At 30.3% G+C, this 26314-nt stretch overlaps 1 protein-coding gene across 3 annotated transcripts in view; it reads right to left on the reverse strand.

Moving 5' to 3' along the window:
• The window catches only part of Bre1 (E3 ubiquitin-protein ligase Bre1), an 87871-nt gene that overhangs the window by 49848 nt on the left and 11709 nt on the right, over positions 1-26314 (reverse strand). For all 3 annotated transcript variants that reach the window (XM_035350443.2, XM_035350442.2, XM_035350444.2), the window contains 7 exons: positions 25690-25857; positions 25495-25564; positions 19606-19797; positions 14647-14768; positions 6996-7208; positions 2533-2658; positions 949-1122 (listed from right to left, as the gene is read on the reverse strand). In XM_035350443.2, the coding sequence (XP_035206334.1) occupies positions 949-1122; positions 2533-2658; positions 6996-7208; positions 14647-14768; positions 19606-19797; positions 25495-25564; positions 25690-25857 (1065 nt within the window). The remainder of the gene's footprint in view (positions 1-948; positions 1123-2532; positions 2659-6995; positions 7209-14646; positions 14769-19605; positions 19798-25494; positions 25565-25689; positions 25858-26314) is intronic.

Below are 26314 nucleotides of genomic sequence, written 5' to 3' on the forward strand. Positions count from 1 at the left end.
AAGGAAAAGTAACATGGACAGTTGGAGTTTTGAACATCAGGAGGTCAAAATAATGAAGGGGAAAAAAATCACTACTGAATGAAATCTCCAGTTCAGTCAAAACAATCAGATTTCTAGGATTTGACTTCAGAAAGTCTATCTTAGTACACAGAGATGCTATAAACATTTTAACACATGTGATTACTTTTTTTAAACAGCTTGATGAGCAAAAGAAAAAAGTAAAAATAAGAAATTTGAGTCCTCAAACTTGAAAAAGATTCAAAAACTCAAATCACATTTTATTTTGGTTATCTAATTTTTGACATACTGTAATTAAAAAAAAAAAAAAAAAAAATCATTAAAATTGTCAATTCAAAAGTTTGGAAAGATAAATTTAACTGATGTCTAATAAAAGCATTCATTAAAAAAGAAGAAGCAGAATACTGTCATTCCAACTTCAATGGATCTAAATCACCAATATCATGTTGGTCTTAATTTTTTTAAGATTAAGATTTCTGAAGTTTATTTGAGTCAACTCTTGTAACAATCCTCTCTTCTTTAACCTTTGCTTTAATTTCAAAAATATTCTGGCAAAATATGAAAAAGTATTCATTTTTTTTTTTTTTTTTTTTTTGTCAAATCCTGCTGAGAAAATGAACCTCAAGCTTCTATTTGACCTTTCAGTCAAATTCTGCTGAGTTGGTTTTACTAAATGCAGATTTGAAATTTTGCTTTCATTAAAATTTTTTATTATGAAGTAAAAGTTTCCTCTTCTTGTCATTTTTAAATGAAAAATTTGATAAACTTCCAGGATCTGGATTAAATAAAATTTAGGATTCCTATGACTTCTAGAAAAAAAGACTGCAGATATCTTTCTATTTACTTTCACTCTTAATTAAAAGTCATGACTTGAAACTTTATATAATACTGCATACTGTTCAAGGGTATTTTTAGAACAGCAATCCTTACCTCCATTTGTTCTATCTGTCGAAGATGAGTGTTTTTGCTGGTTGCCATTAAATTACGAGTGTCTTCTAACAAAGTTTTTAATTGCATACTCTCATTGTAAAGAACAGAAAACTGGGACTGAAGGCACTTGTATTCTGTCGTCTCTACAACAACACTTTCTGGTAGGCACTGCAACTAAAAACAAAAAATAAAATAATTATTTTTTAGAGTAAAATTATGCATAATTTTTTACATTTCATAAAGTAAATTTCAATACACTACACAATTTGAAGAATGCAACTGAATCTTTAACAAAAGTATTCATTTAACATACTAAAGATGATGTATCAAAAATTTGACTACATTGGTTTGTATTTTGAGTTTAATTACAGAATACAAATCAAAACAATGCCATGCAAAATGTGGTATGTTACAAAAATGTTCCATTTGTTAATGCATATAAGGTATATAAAAACACAAAGCAGTACTCTGTAGCCTGTTTTGTATGGGTGAAACAAAAACCTCCCTGAAATTTACAAGTATACAGAATTGTGTTTTTTGGCATCTTAAAAGATCCACAAGGCTTACACATTACTTATAACTGAAGAAGTTGAATCATTACCCACATGACCAGAAAATGGAATTTACTGAAGAAGATACATTAAAAACTGGTACCACAATGAAAAAAATAATAGTCTTGTTTCTTATATTAAAAACAGCTAATACATGTAGTTTTAATAAGAAGAGATATATATCAATGTACATTTAAAATTAAGTAAAAAAAAAAAAAAAAAAAACTTTAGACTACTGCAGTTTTATTGTGCATACTGCCGTAGTTTATAAAAACATCTATTTTATATTATTAACAAGTTGCAGTGGCAGACAGAAGATGCTTGCTGCCACCATCAGTTGTAGGTCTTACAGTGCCATCTATATATGGTAATGAGAATCAACTACTGCTGGTCTGTGCAGTTCAGAACACTAATGACAATATTTGAGGACAGATGGCACCTGTCAAGGTTGACATCCTGCATTGCTGTGCTTGTACGTTAAGAGATATGTCCTACAACTCCTACCTTGTAATATGTTGCTCAAAACATTTCTGCTAAAAGAGCTGTCTTAATGCAAGCATTTTTTCCCCCTGTACAATGAGCAAAGACTGCATCAAAGAGATTTGACAGATTTGAAATTTGGTAGACAGTTTGTGAGCCTGTAAGTTGCAGGTTAGTTTTCTTAGACATTCTGCATGGATTAGAATAGATTTGCCATCCCTTGGCTCACAGCATGATGCTCAAAGTGATCAGTTTAAGATCAGTTTAAGCATGACAGTACAATCTAAAAAATCATGGGTTCTATTTTGACTCACAGAGTTGCTAGAAACATCAACCTTAACACAGAAGCTAGTGCCATTCTTTTGTCAAATATTACCATTAACTCAGGGATGCTTATACCAACCCCAAATGGTTTTCATAACCAAATATAGATGGTACTATGAGGCAAGCAAAGTCTTAATAAATGGCAGCAAGATCTATGCCATCACCTCAAAGAATTTTATTTCATTCCACACATTTGAAAATGAAAAGTAGTTATAATTCAAAAACTTACATCCATTTTGAGCTTTTCTACAAGCTTTAAGGCTTCCTTGTGCTGAGTATTTAAAGTTTCCAGTTCCATCAAACGATTATTGGCTAATTCCTTTTGCTCCTCCAACTCTTTTTGTAAATCTTCCATCTGAATGAATAAATTTATATAAATAATTTATTCATTGCATAGTTTTTTTAAAATACACGATAATTATGCAATTTATAAAATATACATATTTTTTAAATACACAGACACTTTTATTATAAGACTTCTTTTTATTTTCTTATCAATACTCTTAACAAAGAAAATTTGTAGTCCCCAATGTTTTTTAACTTTAGAGATTTCTAAATTTGTATTGACAACATTCCACAATTTCCATCTCAGTAAAACTCAACTAGTGCGTGATCTTCAGTAGTTTCCAAAAGGAAAAGACTTTTCTAACATAGCATCCATTTTAGCATAACTGAATAGAAACATCTTTATCAAAAAACTTTGAAAAAGTCTTACTTTATGCTTTCATGAATACATTATTCATGAAATTTGACAAATTTTGTCACTGTACAAAATATAAGACTCATTATTTTATCATCTATATAATTTTACAAATCAACAGCTTCCACAATGTATCTATTTTAAGTGTAAAAATCTACTGTTTATTTTTCAAATTATAAATGCTTAACAATATGAATTATTTATATGCAATAAAAACATTTCTTAAATTACTTAATAAATATTTTTAACATATATAATAATATTATTTAAAATATATTTAATATATAATATATCCAAATGATAATTTTCTTTTTTTTTTTTTTTCATGTCTGACTGACTACAGTGAAAGCTTTCCTTTCATATGGGCTAGATTATAAGATTATATAGATCTTTATCTTAAGTGCTTCAAGAAATCGGCTTCTGGATATATGTAAATTCCATTTATTTCTGTTACCTTTTAGTAAAGGAGGAGAACTTTAATTACCTAACTATCAGTACCACTGCTTAGACTGTCTTCATTTCTGGAAAGGTCCTCCATGAAAAAATGGAACTAGAGAAATGTTGAGAAGTTTTTGAGCACAAAAGTGTTACTTTAGTTGCAGCATCAATAGTTCAATACTTCCAGTTTCATCCCTCCTACTTTTATTTACACTATGTCTCATCAAAAACACGTACTGACATTATTGACGCACATAGAAGCAAATAGCTGCTCTGCCGGCACAAGATTGATAATGCAGCTTAAATACTAGTTTTGATGCTATGATGGTGTCCATGCCAGAGATCTATGCCAATGTCAATCCTCAGCAGGTATTCTAAAAATAATATATAATTAAAATCCTTTGCTTATGGATTTTGTGTTGTTGCTAATTATAATTATTGGTATATTATGCAATGTTCATTGCACAATGTGTTGTTCTTATGATGTGTTGATGTTAGGAAAGTATCAATAACACCTCAATCCAAGCTGACAAATATGCAATGATCCTGTTACTCATTATTATATTAATATCATATTATAGTCTGTTACTTTAAAACAAGCACTCAAGGCCATTGCCAGACCCTACTATTTGCAATAGTAACTCATGTTGTCACTGTCGAAAAACATTTATTTTCTATACATCATTAGAGACGGTTCAAGTTAATCTTTATTCAAATACTTTCACGAAACAAAGGCAGATTTTCCTAATGACATAATTATTTATGCAAATGAGAACACACTGATATGTGAAACAATCATGCATACAAAACGTCTGCCATTGTCATAAGGGATCTTTTTTCTAACAAAAGAATTGTTGATAATGAATTCTGTTCACCACATATTCTCATTTACTTGACTCAGTGAAAACTACATGTCACGAATTGTGTACAAACTTAGCAATAATTCCTCGTATCTTGATAAAAATCTTATAACTATTAGATTTGTCAGTTAATTAAATCTTCAGAGCAAAAATATGCAAACCGTGGGACATCTGAGTGAGTGAAGGATTGATTCCACACTAATATCAAAAGCGGTAAAATGTGTACAGCATCTTATGAAGAAGTTGCAAAATGGGTAGGAAGTATGTGGAAATTGGTGAAAATATTGTTAATAATATCAGTATTCAAAGAAGCTTAAATTATACCCCAGATCCAGAGATTGTAAAGCAAGAGAATGAATGTGACAATTTGACAGATTTGAACTGGTTCAAATTTGATAAGGATCTATTTACATCAGATGATGAAGAATCAGATTTCGATGGCTTCATATGATGTACAATTTTCCATTTATTTTTGTCAGAAAACTAAAATTAAAAATCTTCTGTTCTTCAGTTTAGTATCTTGTAAATTAATTCGTATGGATTTTTTAGTGGGTAAGTATAAGTACATTCATGAAGATAAGTATATTTTCAACACTTCTCACCCATAATTGATTTTTGAGTTATGGTTTCATTTCATGAATTTTTCTTCACTGATTTTTGGCATATACCACAATAGAAATCAAGTTATTGGAACCATGATATTCAAGCCGATACCACAAGCAATTTAATTTAGTGTAGCGTTTCTGTGCAATTAAAATTTTTGTTCCCCATTTTCCTCGAATGCAATGTTTATGCTGATGCAGCCTTTCTTCCAGAAATTATTGTATATTACACTGCTTCAGGTAAAACAATAATGAAAATTCTTATTCTGTAACAGCCTTCAATTATATAATATTTACCCTTCTTTCAACCAAATAAAAGGCACAGACTCTCAACTCTAAAACATCCTATGTAAATTTTACTGTGGGAAAAGGCAAGAAGCCCAATAACTTAACTTTAATCAATTATTAACTTTTTCTTTAATCAATTATGGCAAAGCATGTGAGGACTATCTGTGTATGGGAAGAGGTATTTTCATGGAGGGCATCCACAAAGAAACTAGTTTGTATTTATATTACAGATGGGAAACAATATCAACAACATTCAGTCTGGTAATTGCACATATTTGTACTTGCTGTATCATATTAAATTTATTTCATTCCTTATTACACAAAAGTAATGAAACTGGTTTCCCTAAACTTTTAAACTACAACTTTAATTATTTAACTTTTGGGTTAAAATTGTAATATTAGCTGACACTGCTTTTCAGTTTTTAATAAGTAATTTCTTTTTGGAAATCTACGGAATTTATCCCCACCTTTCCCCTAAAAATGTTCTGAAACTTTAATGTAGTAGTACTTAGTACAAATGTAAAGCTGACACTGTATGATTTTCTGTCAGCATGAATGCAAACACATAACACTTGAAATCAAAATGTTTAAAGTACAGTAGACTTTGGTTAATCTTTGGATTATGGTAACTTGGCGATTTTTTGGCGACCAACCCTGCTACAGCAACCTGCTAGTTTTGTTTCGGACACCATTTTGTTTTCACGAAGTAAAGGCATTTTTTTTTTTTTTTTTACTCAACATTTTTTCCAACAATCTGCTAGCCGAATTACGCTTATACTAGAACTTTTATGGAACAAAAATGCTTAATCATGACGAAGATTAGGTGCGAAATTAGGAGACAGTGCAGAATCGCAAACTGCTTGCCGTGTTTTTAAGAATTGCACATACACGGTATCATCCATGTACACGTTGACCTATTTTCACTTAAAAAAACATCCCAGAATTGCACAAAAATGAATTTTGTGCACACTCTTGACTTTATCCATGTACACTGCTAAAGTCCTAGCTAGTAACCTTTATCGCCTTACCAAAATGTCGCCAAACTACCTGTTACCATATTCCAAAGATTATCCGAGACTTTAATTAGATGGACAATAAATTATATCATTAAAAAGCAGAGAGAAAGAAATTGTTCTCCTGAGTAAATTATTTATTCTTAATTTTTTTTAATAAGTCCGAAATTGATTTTTAAGTACTAAGCACTTAATTTGACATCAATTATATTATTCAGCAAACACAAAATACTAATTTTTGCAAAAGATGATTTATGCAAACATTACAATCTAAAACTTTTACAGAAACAAATAAAAAATTCTTAGTATTCTAATGATCATAAAAATACTATGATTCTGAGGATTAACTATAGGGAAAAAACAGTGGCAAAATGTAAAATGTAATGTCTAATGCTTATCTAAATAATTTACTATTCTCCATCCTTTACTTTATGCTTTGAAGGAATTATGATACTAACATATTTTTTTAGAACACGAAAATTTTATTTATTACATTCTCATTAAATATAAATAGATCACACAAATGTTAAAAAATTAATTGCTGAAGATTTTGTTACTTATATTTATTTCCCAGCAGAAATGAAAATAATTTCGAATTTTAATTAACATTTCATTAATAGTAAGTAATAAAACAAATATTGTTTCTACTAAATACACAAAAAGTTTTTTATAATGTTAGCAATCTATAAATAAACCATTTTACATTTGAATGAAATTTTAAAAAAGCTTAATTTATTTATGTATACCTTAACAGAAATAACGAAAATACAAATTTTTAAAACTGTATCTACCTTAGCTTGAGTAACAGTACTCATGGGAGGCCTTCCATCACTATCAGTTAGATTATAGGACTTCAATTTTGTAAGACACTCTGACAAATGCATATCTAATTTTTCTTCTCTCTGCTTAGTCTTTGAAAGATCATATTCCAAATCTTCAATATGATTCTTGAGTTCAGCATTAGCAATTTCTTGAGCAGCTAACTTGTCATTCATTTCTGCAAACTGTCAAAAAAAATCTAAAATGACATTTTTGAAATAAGTTAAACATAAAAAAAATTAATGTTTTACGTGTTACCTTTATTTATTAAATATCATGTTCTTCTAACTTAAACTATAAAATTTAATTCAACAGCAATATCATGAAGTAATTTAAAAAGAGTGTATCTTTAGAATTTTCGATACACAGTCTTGTGAGCTGGAGATAAGAAAGTCCCCCCCCCTGCGGTACAGTGTTGCCATTGCTCGCTACGAAATCATTAGAGTTTGTTAATTTAAAATTTGTTAAAGTTTTACAACATATGAAATAGATAGTAAAACAAATTCCAAATTTGGGCCTTCAGATGCACACGTTCGGGGAAAGGATTATGTTATTCAAAATTTGATGGCTTTAGGTACCGTTATTTTATCACAATGCGAGAAACATATATACATTTATGTAGATTCTTCATTATTTAATTTCTTTAAATTTAATACACGGCAATGCTACTTGGTGGCCAACAATTTGAAAAGTGATACACTGTTTATAGTGATTTGACACAAAATGCCAAAATGAAATTAATAGCCCTTATGGGCTCACACCCTTTTGACACCTCCAAAAATAAAAAAAAAAACTTTTATTAATTGCTACTTATTATTTTCGCACATTTATTAATTGCTACTTAAAACACCAGAAATCATACATCTGAACAATGCAAAATCACAACACAAACCCATATGTGACACACCTTTGCAGTTAGGTTTGGTTCATTTGATTATGGCAAACCACACTAGGGATATCTGCCAATATTTTATACAGGGCTTTCTAAGAGAAACTGGGTCATATCCACCTTACACAGAGGAAAATTCCCATGCATTCGGCCCATTCACCAGAATTCGAATCCTAATCACAACCCCATTGTTCACGAATTTACCGCTCAGCTTCTAATGGGAAACTGTATCTTTATAAACTGATCATTTGTTGTTGACTCTGACTATTTTACATCTCAGCAAAATATTTCAAATTCAGAAATTTTCATTTCTAAAAAATGAAATTACTATACATGCCTAAGATTATACACGATATATATTACAAAGTCTGAAATCCAGATGTCCATTTATCGGAATGATCTAAAATCCAGACCTCAAAGCCACAAACTTTTTTTTTGTGTGTGTGCTTAAGGCATGCACATTTAATTTTTCCTTTCATAATAAAACATGTGGAGATTTTCACTTAAAAATTCAGATTCTTAATTTTACTTAGGCACTAAATAAAATACCTCATTATGGAAAAGCAATCATGTAAGCATAAATTTGTGAGATTAATAATTTGGCTCTGTAGCTGAGTGTCTGCTTGGCATACATCTGAAACCTAAACATTTACCTATTTTACATCCCTGACATTGACCTGGCGAGTCATTATTTATTAAATTTTGCTTTCATCACTGCATGTTTATCAATACACGGCAGCTTCAGTAATAACTCATGCAGTGATGTCTAAATTGAATAACAAGAGTATGGCAAATTTATGTATCGCTTGGCGATGATTATAGATTTTTAAATGCTCTAAGAAATGTTGACGAGGAAAAATTCAACAAAAATTTCTTTTCATATGCTAAAAATAGATTTTGTTAATGAAACTCATAGGGCTATTTTAATTAAGAATAACTCATATGTTATTCATCATAAACTCAGAAGCGGCGGCATAATATGTTGGCACCGGACGGCAGGGGAAGCACCGAGAGGCAAAATTAACAGGTGAGAAGTTTTTTATAATGCAAACTTTTTGTAATTGGAAAACATGCATGACCTCGAGTATTTTAAAGGAGTAACGACTTTCCCATATATCATGCAAATTAAACAGCATGGATGACACAAGTGTTAATAAATGATTGGTTTGAAAATCATTTTATACCCGAGGGATGACTCAAAAATAGTCCTAATTGTATAGACATCTATTCGGCTCATACTTCACTTAAAGTTTCAATGAAAGATAATGTATTATTCTTCCTTCCAAAATTGTACGTCTGTCATTCAGCCTATGGATATCGGAATAGTGCATGCGCTGAAATGCAAATATAAATCAGCATTTTTAAAATCCACCTTAAATTTCTTGAACAATTCCAAGACTATTCAAGAATTTTTGAAATATTTTAGCATAAAAACTACTGTGTGGAGCATCACAAGATCGTGGAAGAATGTGTCTCCAGATACGTTAAAAAGTGCTTGGCATAATTTATGGCCAGCTACCATATTTCATGGTGACGACAATGAAGATGACAGCCGCAAATTTGAAGGTTTGCGGATATCGAAAACTAAAGGTGAAATTTCCCAGTTAATGAATTTTGTATAAAAAAATGTGGAGAGGCGGTAATGAATGAAGATGATATTACAGAAGTTTTTCATTGCAATGACAATGCCCCAATCACGAATCAATTAACGAACTGCGAAATCTGTAGTATGGTTCTAGATCCAGAAAATACCACTACCGATTGTGAAGAAAGTAACAGAGAGGTTATTGAAAACGAAAAAGTTTCGATTGACAAGTTAATCTGTATTCTCGACACACTAATTACAGGACTTGAACAGTGGAACTTTGTAACTGAACAAGAAATCATGTCTATTTATAGAATTAAAGAGAAAGTATTAGCACAAAAAATGAAGCAACTTAAACAACTTACAGTGAAAGAAATGTTTAACAAAATAAACAAATAAATATTAGGATTTTTTTTGGTAAATTTTGATACCCTTTAGATCATAATGGCTCTTTATTTCATAAATTACGATTTCATCTTTTTAATTGTATAATTTCTGCCGGCCACCTTACCAGATTTAAATTGATGATCTAATATCCGGAAAAACTCAAATCCGGAATCGACGAAGTCCCGACCAGTCCGGATTTCGGACTTTGTACTGTACTACTCTTGAAATATTTTTTTAAAAACTCAAAATTTGGGCAGTTATTTTCTACATGTCATATACCTATTCAATGTAACACAAACTGGAGGATTTTGGTTTTTTATCATTGAATTCTGCATCATCAAAGGTTGTAATTTACAATAAATAAATTAATCTCCATTAAAATAAAATTAAAAAAATTCTTTTCACAAATTTAAACAATAAAATTAATTATATTTACGCAGCCCCGGAATCTCAGCAAAAAACAATAAGCCTATAAATACTATACAACTGCTCCTAGATTAATTTTTTACAGTGTTATACAATTACTTATTGAATACTAGTAGTATATAATTGCTGTAATATTAGAACTATCTCAATTTGTATACAGCAACATATAGCTCAATTTGCATATCATATCATTCATCTAATGCAGTTTTATTTTATTTCACAAATACTCATATGGCACTTTTAATTTTCCTAATGTGTTCTGTAAACTTCATCTGCAAGGGAAAAAATGCTTTAATACTTTAAAAACAATAACTGTAACTAACACCTCGGAAAGGTAGCAGTGTTATCACAATGCAAATTCTGTACTTTGTAAAGCAGGAAGTATCATAATGTTTACAGGAAATATCAGTTGCAAACTTCATGCATCCAGTGAAAAATATGCAGAGCTACATCCTGAAGTATTGATATTCTTTATTAAAATACATGGTGCAAATTAACCATGGAATTACAGCATTCCAAGCTATGGTATTGCTATTTGTTTTAAATACACACCATGTGCACAAAACTCTATACCCGGTGTTAGCAATTATTTTTGGCTGTGGGTCAAAATCAACCAAAATGTGTTTATGAAGATGTTTCAGTTCAGTGGTATTATCATTTTAAAACAATCTTTTTTGGTGAATACTAAGATAAATTTTATCAAGAAAATGATTACAATATTCTTTAAACATTAAAATTATTATAAAAACAAATATAACTGAATGACCTTTATTTTTCTCTTTGATATCAATACCTAACCTGATGCTTGAACTTGTGACGTCAATTTAGTCAAGTCTGGCTTACAATTAGTTGTCTTAAGACAAATACAAGCCTCTGAATTTTCAGTAATTAAGCCGTTCCTGTTCTTATTTAAAATAAATTCCATGGGTGAAAACATTTGCTTGCATTTGTAAGCTAATCAAATGTGAAAAAAAATGGCGAAGCCTTTTTTTTTTTTAAATTATGGATGGTACTGCCGAATTAATCGATTTTTCCTTGAAATTATGTTCAAATGTATGTTTATTACTGCAATTTTATATCAAACAAAAGTATTTTCAATATTGTTTTAAGTACTCTGAGTAAGTAAGTGCTCATCTCATATTAATGTTTTTAAATTTATTTTCATTTACTATACTTTATTTTCAAAACTCAAGTAGGTCACACTTGAAATAGGTCACTGAATGACCTGCAAAGGTCATAGGTTGCCGAGGCCTGACTTACATTTAGCGTTTATTTTTACAACTGTTGATTACAGCCATATAGTTTCAGTTACAAAAATATCTTATTAATGCAAATATTTGCTTTTGCATTCTTAAATTTAATAAAAATCAATTTCTTTTAAATTATGAAATCTAATTTTTACACATTCTCCCAGTCCCTATACTTATATTTAAGAAAATTTTATACTGATTTTAATAACGAGACTACAAAAAGTGTGACTTTTGTAGGACAAAAATTACCCAAGATATTAAATTTAATAGACAGAGATCATATTTAGGATAATAAACATAGTGAAATGCAAATGTTCCCATCTGTATGTAACAAAAACAAATATACAAATATGTTTTAATAATACACACACCATTTATACATATTTATACAAATATAAATAATACACACACCATTTATACATATTTTCATCTTAGATCTGATTCAGTCCTATTTATTTTAATAGTAAAATATTTCTTTTATATGTCCACGACTTGGGTTTTACGTCACTTGCATTCTTTTCACATTTCGCAGACCCACTGTTCAAGTACTTTTCCTGGAAATGAGGGTAGGTGAAGGAAACAAAGGCATAAGACCATTACAGTATGATATAAGAGTTGAAAATCAATTCATAAATTGCGGGAATATGTGGAAGAAAAAATCTGATGTGTATACCACATGACTTCTTTGCACGGAATATTAAATTATACGCATGTTTTCTTGTATTTCATTTAAACTTATTGAATTGAATTAAATCTACATCGTTGATAGTGCATAAACCACAATAAAATAAATGCACTTTTTAAAATTCACTCCATTTGTTTACCATAGCGACACTCTGGCACTAGGTTCACTTAATAGTGTTACATTTTGTACATATTATAACTCAGAATGCATATAAATTTATATCATTTGAAGAATTATCTAATTGTTGCCACATGTTCTACTGAAATACTATAATAAATCTAAAACGATGTATAAAAAAAAAATTAAGCAAACAAAACAAAAAAGAAACAGTATTTTGCAGACGATTCAATATTTCTCATTCAATTAATTCAGTTCTCACTTCCCGACAAGGCAAAAATACATAAAAACTCAAAATATCTATATTAAAAATTACTAAGTAAATCTGAAACACTTATTTCCTCGAAAATTCCTGAACGGATAAAGCATGAAGCATGATTTAATTTGCAATAATAAAAGAAGGCGTTATCTTTGTTGTTGCGAAGCTTAGTTTTTCTAGATTGGCAACAAATTCGGTATTTTGCCAAGTTTGAAATGTAAACATATATGTCCGCCATTGCAAAATTCATTAGGCTTAGTTGCACTTAAACAACTTTTAAATTGTTGATAACGCCACAAATATTGCATGCTGATTTACTAAAGGCATAAAAAACTTAACCGGAAGATAAGAACAACATAATTCAATCATTTTTAAGGCAAAAAATGCAGAATTTACGAACATATCAGAATAAAGAAACTGAGCTCACTGAGCCGAGTAACAGAGTGGATATATACATACATATATTTATATACTTTTGGTGCCACTGATTGCAACCAAAATATGAGGTGCACATCTACATGTTATAGCAGTCCTACATACAAAATTTCAAAGTTCTGAGGCTACTCGTTTTCGAGTTATGTGAGATATGTATGCACAGATAGCACAAAAAATTCTCTTCAGAATTCCTTTTAAACCAGTTTTATAATTTATTTTTTTTTTGGGGGGGGGAAGTCCTTTATTCTGTCCTTACTTGTGGATGTCATGCAAAAACATCATTAAATTGCATTGGATAGTGGTCAAAATCGATATTTTCGTTGAAATATGATACCCGAAATTTTTCCTTCTGAACAAAACACTGTGCTAAGTAAAGTAAATGGAGCAGCAGTAACTGATACAAAATGTCACCAAAGCTCGAAGCACTCTAGTTAAAAAATAAAATGTAAATCTTAAAAGAATTCGATGAAGGCTGAATTACTAAAGAAACTGGACATTCCTATGACAACACAAAAAATGGTTATTAATGATAGAAAAAAATTGCTGAAAGAGCAGAAATTTGTGAACAGTCCATTTCAAAGAAATTACGTGTTCAACATGGAAAGTTTACTGATGTTGAAGGAATTTAACTAAAAATTTTTTATCAGTATTTTGTATCCAATATTCCAGTAAATGTCTCCATGTTAATCGAGAAGTCAAAAGAAACAGCAGTTCGACTGAATGTGAAGGAAGTTTGTTTTTCAGCTGAATGGCAGCATAAATTTAACTGTGGCATGGAATCTAATGTCATATACTAAATGGAGAATCAAAATACGTTCTTACAGAATTGGTTGAAAAGTGGTTCAAGAATTTATTCACCAAAATAGAAGAATATAAATAAAAGGCATTTTTAATATTGATAAAACTGCTTTTTTATTTAAACTTATGCCTGCAAGAATCATAGCTTACAAAAGTGACCAGTGACACATAACTTAGAAAAGTAAAGAACGTTTCACTCTTTGTGCAAATGCTGATGGTATGGAAAAAATGACTCCTTAGTTATAGAACCAAGGTGCTTCAAACATGTTAAAATTTTGCATTAGACTATAAAGTGAATAAGAAAGAATGGATGACAACAGACATTTTTACAGAATGCCCGAAGAAAAAGACAAAATTATGTGGAGACAAAAACTGCAAAAATTTAATTTTTATGGACCAGTGTAACATTCATCCTCAAATAATACATTTCTTGGAAAATGTGAAAGTTGATTTCTTCCCGACAAATTGCAGTAGTATAGTACAACCTTTAGATCTGAGTAACATTAAGAAGTTGAAAATGTTCTACTGGCAAAGGTTGATTCAAATATACATTAAATGAAATTTTTTTTTAAAAAAAGTGTTAACTTTTCTCAAGTTTTTTATTAAAAATATTTTTGAAAATATGAACAAAGATGAATTATTTCAACTTTTGGGAGGGACAGTCCAACTATGGGTTATCCCATTCAGAAAATGTTCCTTAAATTAGTTCTGTTACAACTATGCTATCATGTAACCTGCAAATAAAAGTCATCCCCAAAATACATGCAATAGATAATAAAATAGAATATATACTTTTAAATTCATTTGATGATGCTTCTCATGAAGACCAGTGACTAACAAATGCAAATTTTTATTTTCATTCTGTAATTCAACATTGGCCTGTCGGACTGCATCATCAAGACTTGGAATGTCTTCTAGAAAATCAGAAGGAAAATTAATGGAGCATTATTATTTTCACAGATGGAGTCTCACTGTATAAAAAACATTGAAATATACACATAAGAAAATGCAAAGAAGTCATAAAAATATTTTTTAATAATAGTTTGATATATTTATATATGTCAATATGATCAAAAGCTTAAAATTGCACTAAATAAAGTTTAAAAAAATGTACTTTATTTCATACTCAGAAGCCTCAACAAGGCAAAATTTAGCTTATGCCAGAGAAGAAATAATAGCTTGAAGTAGACTGACTTCAAAGACTTTAAAACTTTTATGCTTACATCCTGGACTGAAGAAAAATCATGGGAACCTTGTTTTACCGAGTGAGTTTACAATGAAACTCAGCTCAGTTTAGAATATCTGGATAGTTTCTTGGCAAAAATGGGTATGTAGTCTTTTTTTCTCTTTGACTAAATTCCTTCCTCACCACTAAATGAAGAAAACTGATGGCAATACTGAAGGAGCAGTACTAAGAGCACTTCTTCAGAAGCAAATAATCTCCAACTGTCTAAGATCTGGAAAAACACTGACTGTTTGCTCAACCATCTTCACTGAATGGACATGGAGAATTTTTTTTGTCCCTTATGCAGCTCCTCCACTATTGTTTTCAATGCTCAACTCTTGTAAGCATCCACTTTCTTAAATACTTTTACAGATTTTCAGAAAAACATTTAACAGCTCAGGAACTAAAGGTATTGGTGTAAATATTTCAATCCTGTTTATTGCATTTAAGATTTTCTGTGTTGTAATAGTTTGTATTGTTTTACTTACTTTATTATTATTTTTTGTAAAGGTAATTTTATGTTTAATATAATTTATGGCCATGTCTCGTATTTCAGTGTTTAATTCTTGCACAGAATTATACAACTTTTAATTCTAAACACACCTTTTTCCTTTATTTAATTTGTTAAGCTGATAACAAGGGAAAAGAGCTTTATGAAATGTTCAGTTGTGAAGAAGTAAAATTATAACTTCTTTCATTGTTTATCCAAGCTTTTTCTAAAATTTTTATTTAATCTTTAAAAGCAAATTTCCAATAAAATTGAAAGAATTTATAAAGAAAATTAGAACGAAGGAATAACAACCAAAATCATTTGGGGACAGTGTTGTAAGACAAGAATAGGTGTGGCTAAGAGCCATCAACTAACAAAACTGATCAGTCATACTGATAGTACAAAGCAGAGTCCCAATAAAAAATTGTACGATTTCTCACATGGATACCAAACTTTATTTGCTAATGTACTAATAAATTATTAATAAATTCAAACAATGCTAAGTTTCTCTCAATTCTCAAAAAAGTAAATTATATAATTCACAGTAATGAAATTCCATATTAAAATTCTGAACACCCACTTGGAATATTTGCATGTTTCTTTTACTAGAAGGCAAAAATATAGAGGTGGATTATGGTTTTTCAATTCGTTCAAAACTACTTCTAATGCATTTTTACAAAGCACATTGGTACTCTTTTGTTATTAAGATAGGATTCAGGAATGTATGTGTACACACACACATACATATGTACCTACATATATACACATACATGAACACATACATCCATTTATACATACATACATTTCTGAACCCAGTCCCAATAAAAGAAGAGTACTAACACATTTTGTTAACAGTTGTTTCAAATTTTTACTGCAAGATATTTTTGCTGCTACTTTGGAAATTTGATAATTTTTTTAATTTAATTCTGAACTGCAATCAAGTGAGTTACAAGGATGATTGTGTTTAACTGCATGGTACATTTAGAAACTGCTTTTATTTTTACGATAATCTGATTGTTTATGCTGTTTCACTGCTAAAACACCCGTACATCCAATTCTAAAAAACACTTAGACATAGTTTAGATATATAAATAGACTTTGTTTAGTATTATAGTGTGAAATATTTCATAGAAAGTAAATCCTCCTGTTATCAAAACATTCCCAGAAAACTATATCAAAAAGTGATTTCAAATGAAAGTACAGCAAAAACCTGACCATCCAACATTTAACTAACCAAAAAAAAAAAAAAAAAAAAAAAAAAAAAAAAATTTAAATCATATGAGTTCCCCCCTCCTCCTTTGTATGAAAATTTAAACAAATGAGAAGCTTGTAAAGTTATCATACATCATTTATAGAACTATAATTTAAAACCACACTTATAGCATCTCAAATATGAATACAATTATATGGCTTTGTTTCAGATACTGATAACAATTCCAACACAGCTATTATCAAATCCTCATAACATTTCGAGAATTTGTTTTTGTAGCTCAGTGCTCCTCAAGGAAAGAGAAGTATGGAACTGGTATGGCACAAGAACGTATGAGGTATTCCAAGGTTCGAAAGCGTCTGCTGCTAAAAATGATTCTCAATAGTATGTTTAACGTTAATAATTTTTGAGTTTTTATTCAACCATTTTCCACAAATAAAAACTGTTGCCAAATGGTGTGATTTAGCACCATTAATGGATAAGCATGACGTGCCTGTGCAATCATACGATCTTTAACCTTATTTTATGTAAATACAATTAATTATGTAAAAAACCAGTGCTGCTTATCTGTTTTTCTCTTGCATTAAAAAAAATTATAAAAATTTGGGATCTACCTTTAACAGCTAGGCATGTAGTGAAGTACTTTCAAATTATAGGGTTCTGGCAACAAGAAAATTGTGCACTGTTTGCCTATCAAAACAACAGCTCTTGCCATTACGTCTGGTTAGTGGTGGTCACTATAGCAATGGGCTAGTTTATTTTAAGCAGAGGTGAGGCAAGTCAATGCTTTACTATTTTGTTTTTGATGACTGTTGGCTGCGGGAAAGAGAAAGCTTTAAATTCGTCTTCTCATTTTCGATCCAGTTGCACATTGTCTTCATTCTAAAGCTTTATATTACTTTAAATTATTTTTGTTCTTCTTGTTATTTCTTTGCGTCGATATTTGTTAAAACATGTTTCTACTTATCATGGTTTTTGCACTACTTTTGACAACAAGCAGTTTTAAAAAATGCAGGAAAATCATGTTCAATGTTCCAAAATTTTGCAATTTGCTTTGGTAACTGTTCAGTCCCTCAAGCTGAACTGTTTAGTAGTCCCTGTCCCTCAAGCTTTGAAGGAAATATCTCAAGCAACTGGACAATTAAAAAAAAAAAAATTAGGAATAAAGATCAACAATGGAAGAAGAGAAACTTCTAAGTACAGTCAAAAGTTGTTAATTTGGACACCCATAATCCGGAATGATCTATAATCCGGACCTCAAAGCTACAAACTTTCTGCGCATGCGCGTAAGACCTTTACCGCTGCGAATATGCGTGTCCGCGTGCGCAAAATACGTTTACGAATGCGCGTTTAATGTAGAACGGACGGGATAAGCTAAGCTAAAATTATCTAATTATCTATTTCAATTAATGTTGCAGATTGCGTTGTTCCTTAATCTTCGAATTGGATCCGGATTATTATTTTTTGCAGACTGTTAGAGCAATTTTATAAAAGTAAGCTTGAACTTTCGATTATGTCAAATAGAATTTTCGATATATATTTACTAATATGTAAAGGATATACAAAGCGAAAGTATCTTTCGGAGTCCATTAAACAAAAAGTGGAATTGCTGCAAAAAATGGATAAAGGCATATCCTTTGTTTATCTAAACTTTGTTTATCTTTAACTCTGCGGCGGCCTGCATTGAATTGGAAGTTGATCTGTCAGCACTATCCTTATCTTAAGGGCAAATGTTTTTATTTTATTTGGCTTATAATTGCTTACTCAATGTAGTATTTCATCTCATCTTTGATATGATTTAAATCAAATGCCTCGTCATTATAATTCGCTTCCGATAGCGAAGAAAGTAACAGAGGTTATTGAAAACGAAAAAATTTCGATTGACAAATTAGTCGGTATTCTCGGCACAGCAATTAACGGGACTTGAACAGCAGAACTTTGTAACTGAACAAGAAATTATGTCTGTTTATAGAATTAGAGAGAATGTATCATAACATAAAAAACGAAGCAACTTAAACAACGTACATTGAAAGAAATGTTTAATAAAGTAAACAAATAAATATTACGCTTTTTTTTTTTTGTAAATTTTGATACCCTTTAGATCATAATTTTCTTTATTTCGTAAATTACAGTTTCATATTTTTAATTTTATAATTTCTGCATGCCATTTTACCAGATTTAAACTGATGATCGCCGAAATCCCGACGAGTCCGGATTAACGACTTTTGACTGTATACCTGGAAAGAACCGTAAAAGGCCCATAGATCAAAACTGAGAAATTGTTAATTTTGATATTTCAGAAAAAACAAGACACACACACACACATATTAAACCTGTAATGGACCTTGGACAATACTGACACAAAAGTTGAAGAATGTGTTTGATGACATATTAAACACATAGATAAATTATGAACTGATTTTATATATGAATAACTAACAATCCCCCCCCCCAACTATGAAAACTATCATAGCTACAATATGTAAGTGCATGACTGCCAAATTACAATTTTACAGTAAGATTTTTCAGAACTCTAATAGATTCAGGTAACTACTAGTGTTCTTCACTTTCATATGTAAAAATATTTCTTAAAAAAGAAAAATAAGAAATTAAAAGGGATTATCATTTTTAAATAATAATAAAAAAAAGGGATAGGGAAAATAATTCAATTATTAATAATGTAAAAGAGAAAACAATTCTTATTTCTGCAATTTCAGTCCAAATAATACTATAAATCAAAGCAAATTATATAATATAAAGCGGCATAAATTTCAGTATTTTAATAAATATACACAATTTTACTTTTTGTAAATTACAAAATGTTACCTTCAGATGAAGGATCGCCTTTAAGAGCTAACATGATTTTGTGATTACGCTGGACAATTCTATCAAAAGCTTGAAGAACTTTGGCAACAGCTCTTGTGGATACCTGGACACGTTGTGCTAACTTCTCTTCCAGTTCCTCCCTGTCCCACTGTCCCAAAAGAGCGAGGAAAGATGTAGTTGCCTCATTTTCATCTGAAAAAAAAAAAAAAAAAAAAAAAAAAAAGGTATAGTTTACAATTAATGCTGATTAAATAAGAAATAAAAAATCTAAATTAACTTTGACCACAGCCCATATATAGTGTAACTTATGTCATGTTTACTTAAAAAATCAGCTGCAAAATGCCTGGGAATCAGTGCTAATTGGTTCTGGAAATCAAAACTGCCCGATAAAAAGTCTTGGTGCGGCATTCGTGGATTTAAAAATTGATGATGTAAAGGTAAAAGATATTCCAGTATTGTGCCAGATTTGGTTCAGCCGGTTGACTATTGGTTGGACGAACGTTCTTCGATTTACCACATATTGCATATGCTAAGTCGGTGATATCTTTTATATTGGCTGTGCAAAAGATTATCCATTTATTGGGTTAGATTGCACAGAAGAAAATTCATGTATTAAATTAAAATCCAATGACAAAAAAAAAAAAAAAAAAAAAAAAAAAAAAAAAAAAAAAAAAAAAAGCGTAAATTTTGTAAAGGTAAAAACTGAACAAATAAATAATAGATTAGTTACGATTCAGGGAAATTTTAATTCCTTATTGCAAATACAGAAAGGTAAAAACTATTATACAAATTGTCAATATCGGAAACAAGGAAATAACATTTAAGGAAAACCAAAACATTGCAAAAGCGGAGACAGTAGATGAAGTAAATTCGGAATTAAATTCGAATGATGTCAATTCACTTAATGATAATCATTCATTAGAAATTTTAAATGTTAATGCTACAAATGCAGAACGAAAACCTACGACTTTAGAATAAATTAAATTTAATGACAGTTTAATGAAACAAGAAGATCTAGTTAACCTGTTAAATTGAGGGCAATTAGAGACTGTTTCACATTAAACATATCAGAGTTAGGATATACAAGGTTAACAAAAATGGATATTAAGGAACTTTAGGGATTAAAACCTGCACACATGAAACCTCATAAAGCAAATGCTTCTGAAAGGAAGGCAATTAAAGAAATAGCTGATGAGTGGAAAGATCACAGTGTAGTTACAGAAATACATTCTCCATATGCGAGCCCTGCACTTTTAGTGCATAAAAAAGACATGTTGGAATCGATTAGCTGTTGATTATAGAATATTAAACAATCAAACGATAAAAGATAAGATTTCCTCTCCCCAAAACTGATGACTTATTGGAACAGCTACATGATTGTAGCATGTTTAATACTTTAGACTTAGTCCATAGATACCTATAAATCGAGTTAACAGAAGAAGCAAAAGTAAAAATTGCTTTCATCACACCTAATGACACAAGTCAATTTGAGCATATGATACTTGGTTTAACTAATGCCCCGGTGGAATTTCAGCATTTAATGTACCTTAAGTTTGGTCGTTTATGCAATAAGGATATCTAATGCCATCTAGATGACATCTCTGTACATGCTATAACTTGCGAAGAAATGATCAGAAATTTAATCAAGGTGTTTGAAGCTTCATGAAAAGCTAATTTGACTTATTGCAAAATTATGCAAATACGAGTTTGCAAGACATGAAGTATTTTTTTTTTTTTTTTTTTTTTTAAAGAATTTTTAGGATTCATTATTAATAAGAAAGGGGGAAGTAATTTATAAATTTCCTGAATCAATCTACATGAAATTACATGTTTTTCTGGGTTTAATGGGTTTTTTTTAGAGATTTATTCATAATTATGGCAATAAAAGCAAAACTGTTAGCTGAGCTAAAAAGAATGAAGAATTTAAGTGGGAAGCACAAAGAAAAGACTTTCAAAATTTTGAAAAAGGAATTAGTACAACAACCTAGTTTGGCATTCTACAATCCAAATGTTACAACTGAAGTTCATATTGATGCAAATGTGAAGGGTAAACGAAACAAGATCTAGTTACCCTGTTAAATTGAGAGCAATTAGAGACTGCTTTACATTAAACATATCAGAGTCATGCAAATGTGAATATTAGATCTTACAGGAATGCTACTACAAATTGGAAATGCTAATAAATGGTACCTTGTTTATTGTGTGAGCAAGAAAGAAAGAGAAAGAAACTATCACTCAAGTAAATTGAAGTTGATGGCCATTGTATGAATCACTGGACAGACTAAGGCAGTTCACGGTTGTTACAGACTGTCAAGCACTCATTTATACGAATGCAAAAAAAAAATCTAATAACCCCAAATTGCTAGATGGAGTATTCTCATACAAGAATACAATTCTGAAGTTCGCTACCGGCCAGGTACAAAATTAATTCATATCAATGCAACAAGTAGAATCCGAAGAAACCATGAGTCAAGATACCACAAGTCCCATAGAGCAAAAGTTTGAAGTATACCTCACTCGAAGCAAAGAAGAGCAAATTTTGCTTATCCAGTACACTCATAAGGATTTAAGAAAACTAACAGACATTTTTTAAGAAAGAAGGACACAAAATCTTGCCTTTAAATCATCCTTCTACACTTTCCAAGCTGCAATGTCTAAAATTCTAAAGAAAAATTACCCCTACCGAACAGCAAAAAGCCAAAAGTATATTGGGGGAGGGGGAAGAGACGGAAAAAGTGTAAAATTAATTTTATAGAGAAAACTAATGTATATTCTGAGGCAATTACATGGGAAAAACTCACCACGAAAAAATTAAAACGGAGACATTTTTAATTAATTACATAGCTATTTTGCTTTTGCTAAGAACTATTTCATAAATTGTGCTTTAAGGATTATACCTTGTTTAATTTTCAGATTCAAAATATTGTATAATAAGTGGCCAAAATGGAACTTTATAATACGGCAGAGAAAAATAAAATGTTTTATTTTAATGTTATTTTTTAAGTTTAACTTCAATATATTACTATTATTTTAATGAAATTTATCAATGTTACAATGTTTTAAAAAAATCGCCAAAAAATTCCCAGTTATCGGAATTAAAAATTTTCTATAAAAACTGATCTTAAAATTGTGAAAATGTTGATAAGTCGCCAAATTTAGAACCTTTTAATAAAAGAATTCACATCTCTAAAAGCAAAAAGTTGTTTAACAGTTCTTCATAAGAAAAAATGAAATACTTTTGAAATGTTTGTTGTTTCACTTCTTGCTCAAAAAACTATATTATCTCACCATTCATTATAGAAATAGGAGCAAATTATAATGCATGAACCCACTCAAAAGACAACCATACTCATCAGTGAAATGCAAAAACTATTCCTCCAAAATGGTAATTCACATTCAAATGGCAGTCATAAAAACAGACAGAAATTTCAGATGATTAAAATTTCTGCTGATTTTGGTCAAAATTAAAGACTTTTAAGGACCAAAAATTTATTTGAAAAAAAAACCAAAGGACTTTTATGGACTCTTAAGGACCGTATGACCCCTGAGGATCTGAACTAAAGTGAAAGAAAAACTGCTTGACGTAATTCCTAAAAGTAAGAGAAAAAGCACAAAGTTTTACGAATTAATGGGACATTTCTCAATGGACAGAACTGTCAATAAAATCAAAGAACTATATTGGTTTCTGTACATGAAATATTGTTTACAGAAGCATATATCTATGTGCTTTGAGTGTTTGGTGAATAAAATCCTAGAAGGTAAACACACCCAATTAAAAAAAGGAATATTTAAATTTCTTAATTATATATATGGATCACCTAGGCCCATTTGTTAAACATTCAAGAGAAAATCAAGACTTACTGATAATAATTGATAATTTCACAAGATTTACTAGACTGTTTCCAGTAAAAATTATACCCTCTCTACAAGTTTTAAAAGCCCTTAAAGGTTTTGTTGATGAATTTGGACTCCCTGATAGAATCATCAGGGATAGAAGATACATCACATTAGTTTGAATAGGATGTCGTGAAAACAAAATAAATCACACGTTAAACTCTAGTGTTTAACATCTTTCTACCATCTGGCTAATGGGATGGTAGAAAGGGCTAACAGAACAATCTTATCCACAATTTTCACATCCATAAGAAATTCATGCCATAAAGACTGTGATTCACGAATAAAAGAAACTGAAAGAAATTTGAACTATACTGTCAACAAAACTACACATAAAACACCTTTTGAAACCCTACATGGCTATTCTCCAAGATTGAATGATGGAATCCAATGAAAAGTTGCTGATGAAAGCATAGATGTATAGACCGATACAAAAGAATTTCAAGAAGAAACATGCAGTGTCATTGAGAGTAAACAACATAAGATGAAGGAGTACTAGGCCTAGTAAGAAAAAATCTCAAATGACTTTTGAATCAAATGAAACAGTGGTTGTTCGATGACCATCGAAACCAACAGCAGAACATACAAAAACTCAGCCAAAATACAGAGGACCTTTAATTGTGACAGAAGTCTTCCCCAATGATACTTACAGAGTGACCCAACTGGAGGAAAAAGAACAGGGTAGCCTGTATACTACAACAGCCCACGTAAGTCAGCTGAAGCCTTGGCATGCTAATTACCTAGATGAGTTGGACGAAGACGTACCAGGTAACTCGGATAAACAACAGGCAATGCGAACTTTTATTATTATTATTCCTTCCCTGCCCTTAAACCTACAAAGACCTTTACTGGAAAAACTCTGTTAAGGCTTTCTACAGCTTTTGTTGTGAGACATTTTACTTCTAGTTTGTGAGTTTCATGGTGCCTAAACTTAAAAAGGCGCATTATAACCTTAAAAGTTATCATGTAGCAGATGAATGGTGAAAGGTAAAATCAGTATTGAAATGTAAATGAAAGCATGAAGACTAGAAACAAAAAAGGTACAAAATACATATTAAAACATTTGGAACATTTATAAAAACTACAAAGTAGTCAATTTAAATGATTAAAACTAATCTCTTTTAGATATGAAAACAGGTCACCTCTTTCCTGATCAAACGGTGAAGAGGTACATCATAAGTATTAAAATATTTAAAACAGGGCAGTCTATTTAAATATGATGAACTGATAAAATAGCTTTGCACATTGAGCAAGTAGGTTCATTCTCTTCTAGAACTTTAAATTATAACTGTACACAAAAAAATGGGTTCTTATTACCAACAATTTGTGTTGGGGAGGAGGAATTGATGGCAATTATTTAATCAGGATGCCTAAATGTTAGCAATTTCAACAGTTTACCACCAGATGGCATCATGACCATTCAAAGAGCACTTGCAAGAATGTAAACATGAAAGAAAAAATACAACCATTGCAACAGACGATGCTAACTATTCATGTACTTTTAAAAACCAATAGAATAAAATATTTTAATGCTGTTAGTTGTGGATTTCTGTCCTGATAAATAAGTCAAAAACCATACACATAGTGGATATAAGAGAAAAGTTTAACATCCAACAACGCTTACTTAAAGGCATTACAAAATATATTCTGCAATGTACATTTACAGCCTAACCGATTAGAGGCTTGAAGAAAATATATTACACACACATTATTTCTTAAATATCCTATTTTCTTCTCAAACTTCCATTCAATTTAGTTTATCAGAACACTTTGATTTTAAGGAACTTCAACTCCACTTAATAAAAAGAGGTGAGTCTGTGATGTTTCACCATAAGCGTAATTCATTGTATTAAAATAACAAAGATTTTGACTAATAAATGTATAACTATAAAGTCTTCATGCAAAAATTCTCCAATGCCAAAAATTTAATAGAAGTTTAATTTTAGAATCTCCACAATTAAATCCATTAAAATGAAATTTATATTTTAAACATACTTCGATTTTCATACTCATCAGAGGTTTCAGCATCAAATCTTTGCAGCAAAATTCGAAGATCTTCATTGAGCTAAAATTAATGATCAGTATTTAAATACAAACATAATTAATATAATAAAAATATTAATTAATAATCAGTATTAATAAAAACATAATTTAAAAAATATTTTTCTTTGAATATTACAATAAAAATACCTGATTCCAATATCTATTAACAACACAAAGTACAGCTTCATCACTGGTTTGTCTTTTTTCCAGCTGTTCTATTCTCTGGCGCAGTTCTGCCTCTTGACGCTGTCTTTGCTCAAGTCGCTCTGTCAGCTTTCTATTTTGGAACTGTAAGACCTTCATGTCCATCTCTTCCTAATATGCACAAAGACACTTATTAAAGTTATATTTCATTTATACAATTTTCCTTTCTTACAGAAAATATTTACACATTTTTAGGATGAACTTGCTGCATTGTAATTAATGCATGGAATAGCATTTATCCTATAAGTAATTTAAAGCTTTGTTACTATTTTATTTGTTGCTAATGTAGACACACTGAAAGATACTAAGGTTAAAAATTTTATTTTAAAACATTTGAAAAGTATGTTTTTCTTATAGACATTTCTCTATTGCTTTCTGGGGTACTTACTGAGAATCCCCTCGACCACAAGAGACGGCGCCAATCACGCCTAACCCCCCCCAAAAAACCCATTTCCTAAATAAAAGAAAAAAAATGTTCTTTCTTATTTTTCTTTCAAATTTACTATATTATCATTTATTTATATTTAATTTTTCATTGAACCATGTTCAAGAATCCAAACAGAATTTA

Source organism: Stegodyphus dumicola, chromosome 1 (assembly GCF_044657685.1).
Source record: "Stegodyphus dumicola isolate Sdum_Otavi_A_Nest chromosome 1, ASM4465768v1".
NCBI classification, from domain to species: Eukaryota; Metazoa; Arthropoda; class Arachnida; order Araneae; family Eresidae; genus Stegodyphus; species Stegodyphus dumicola.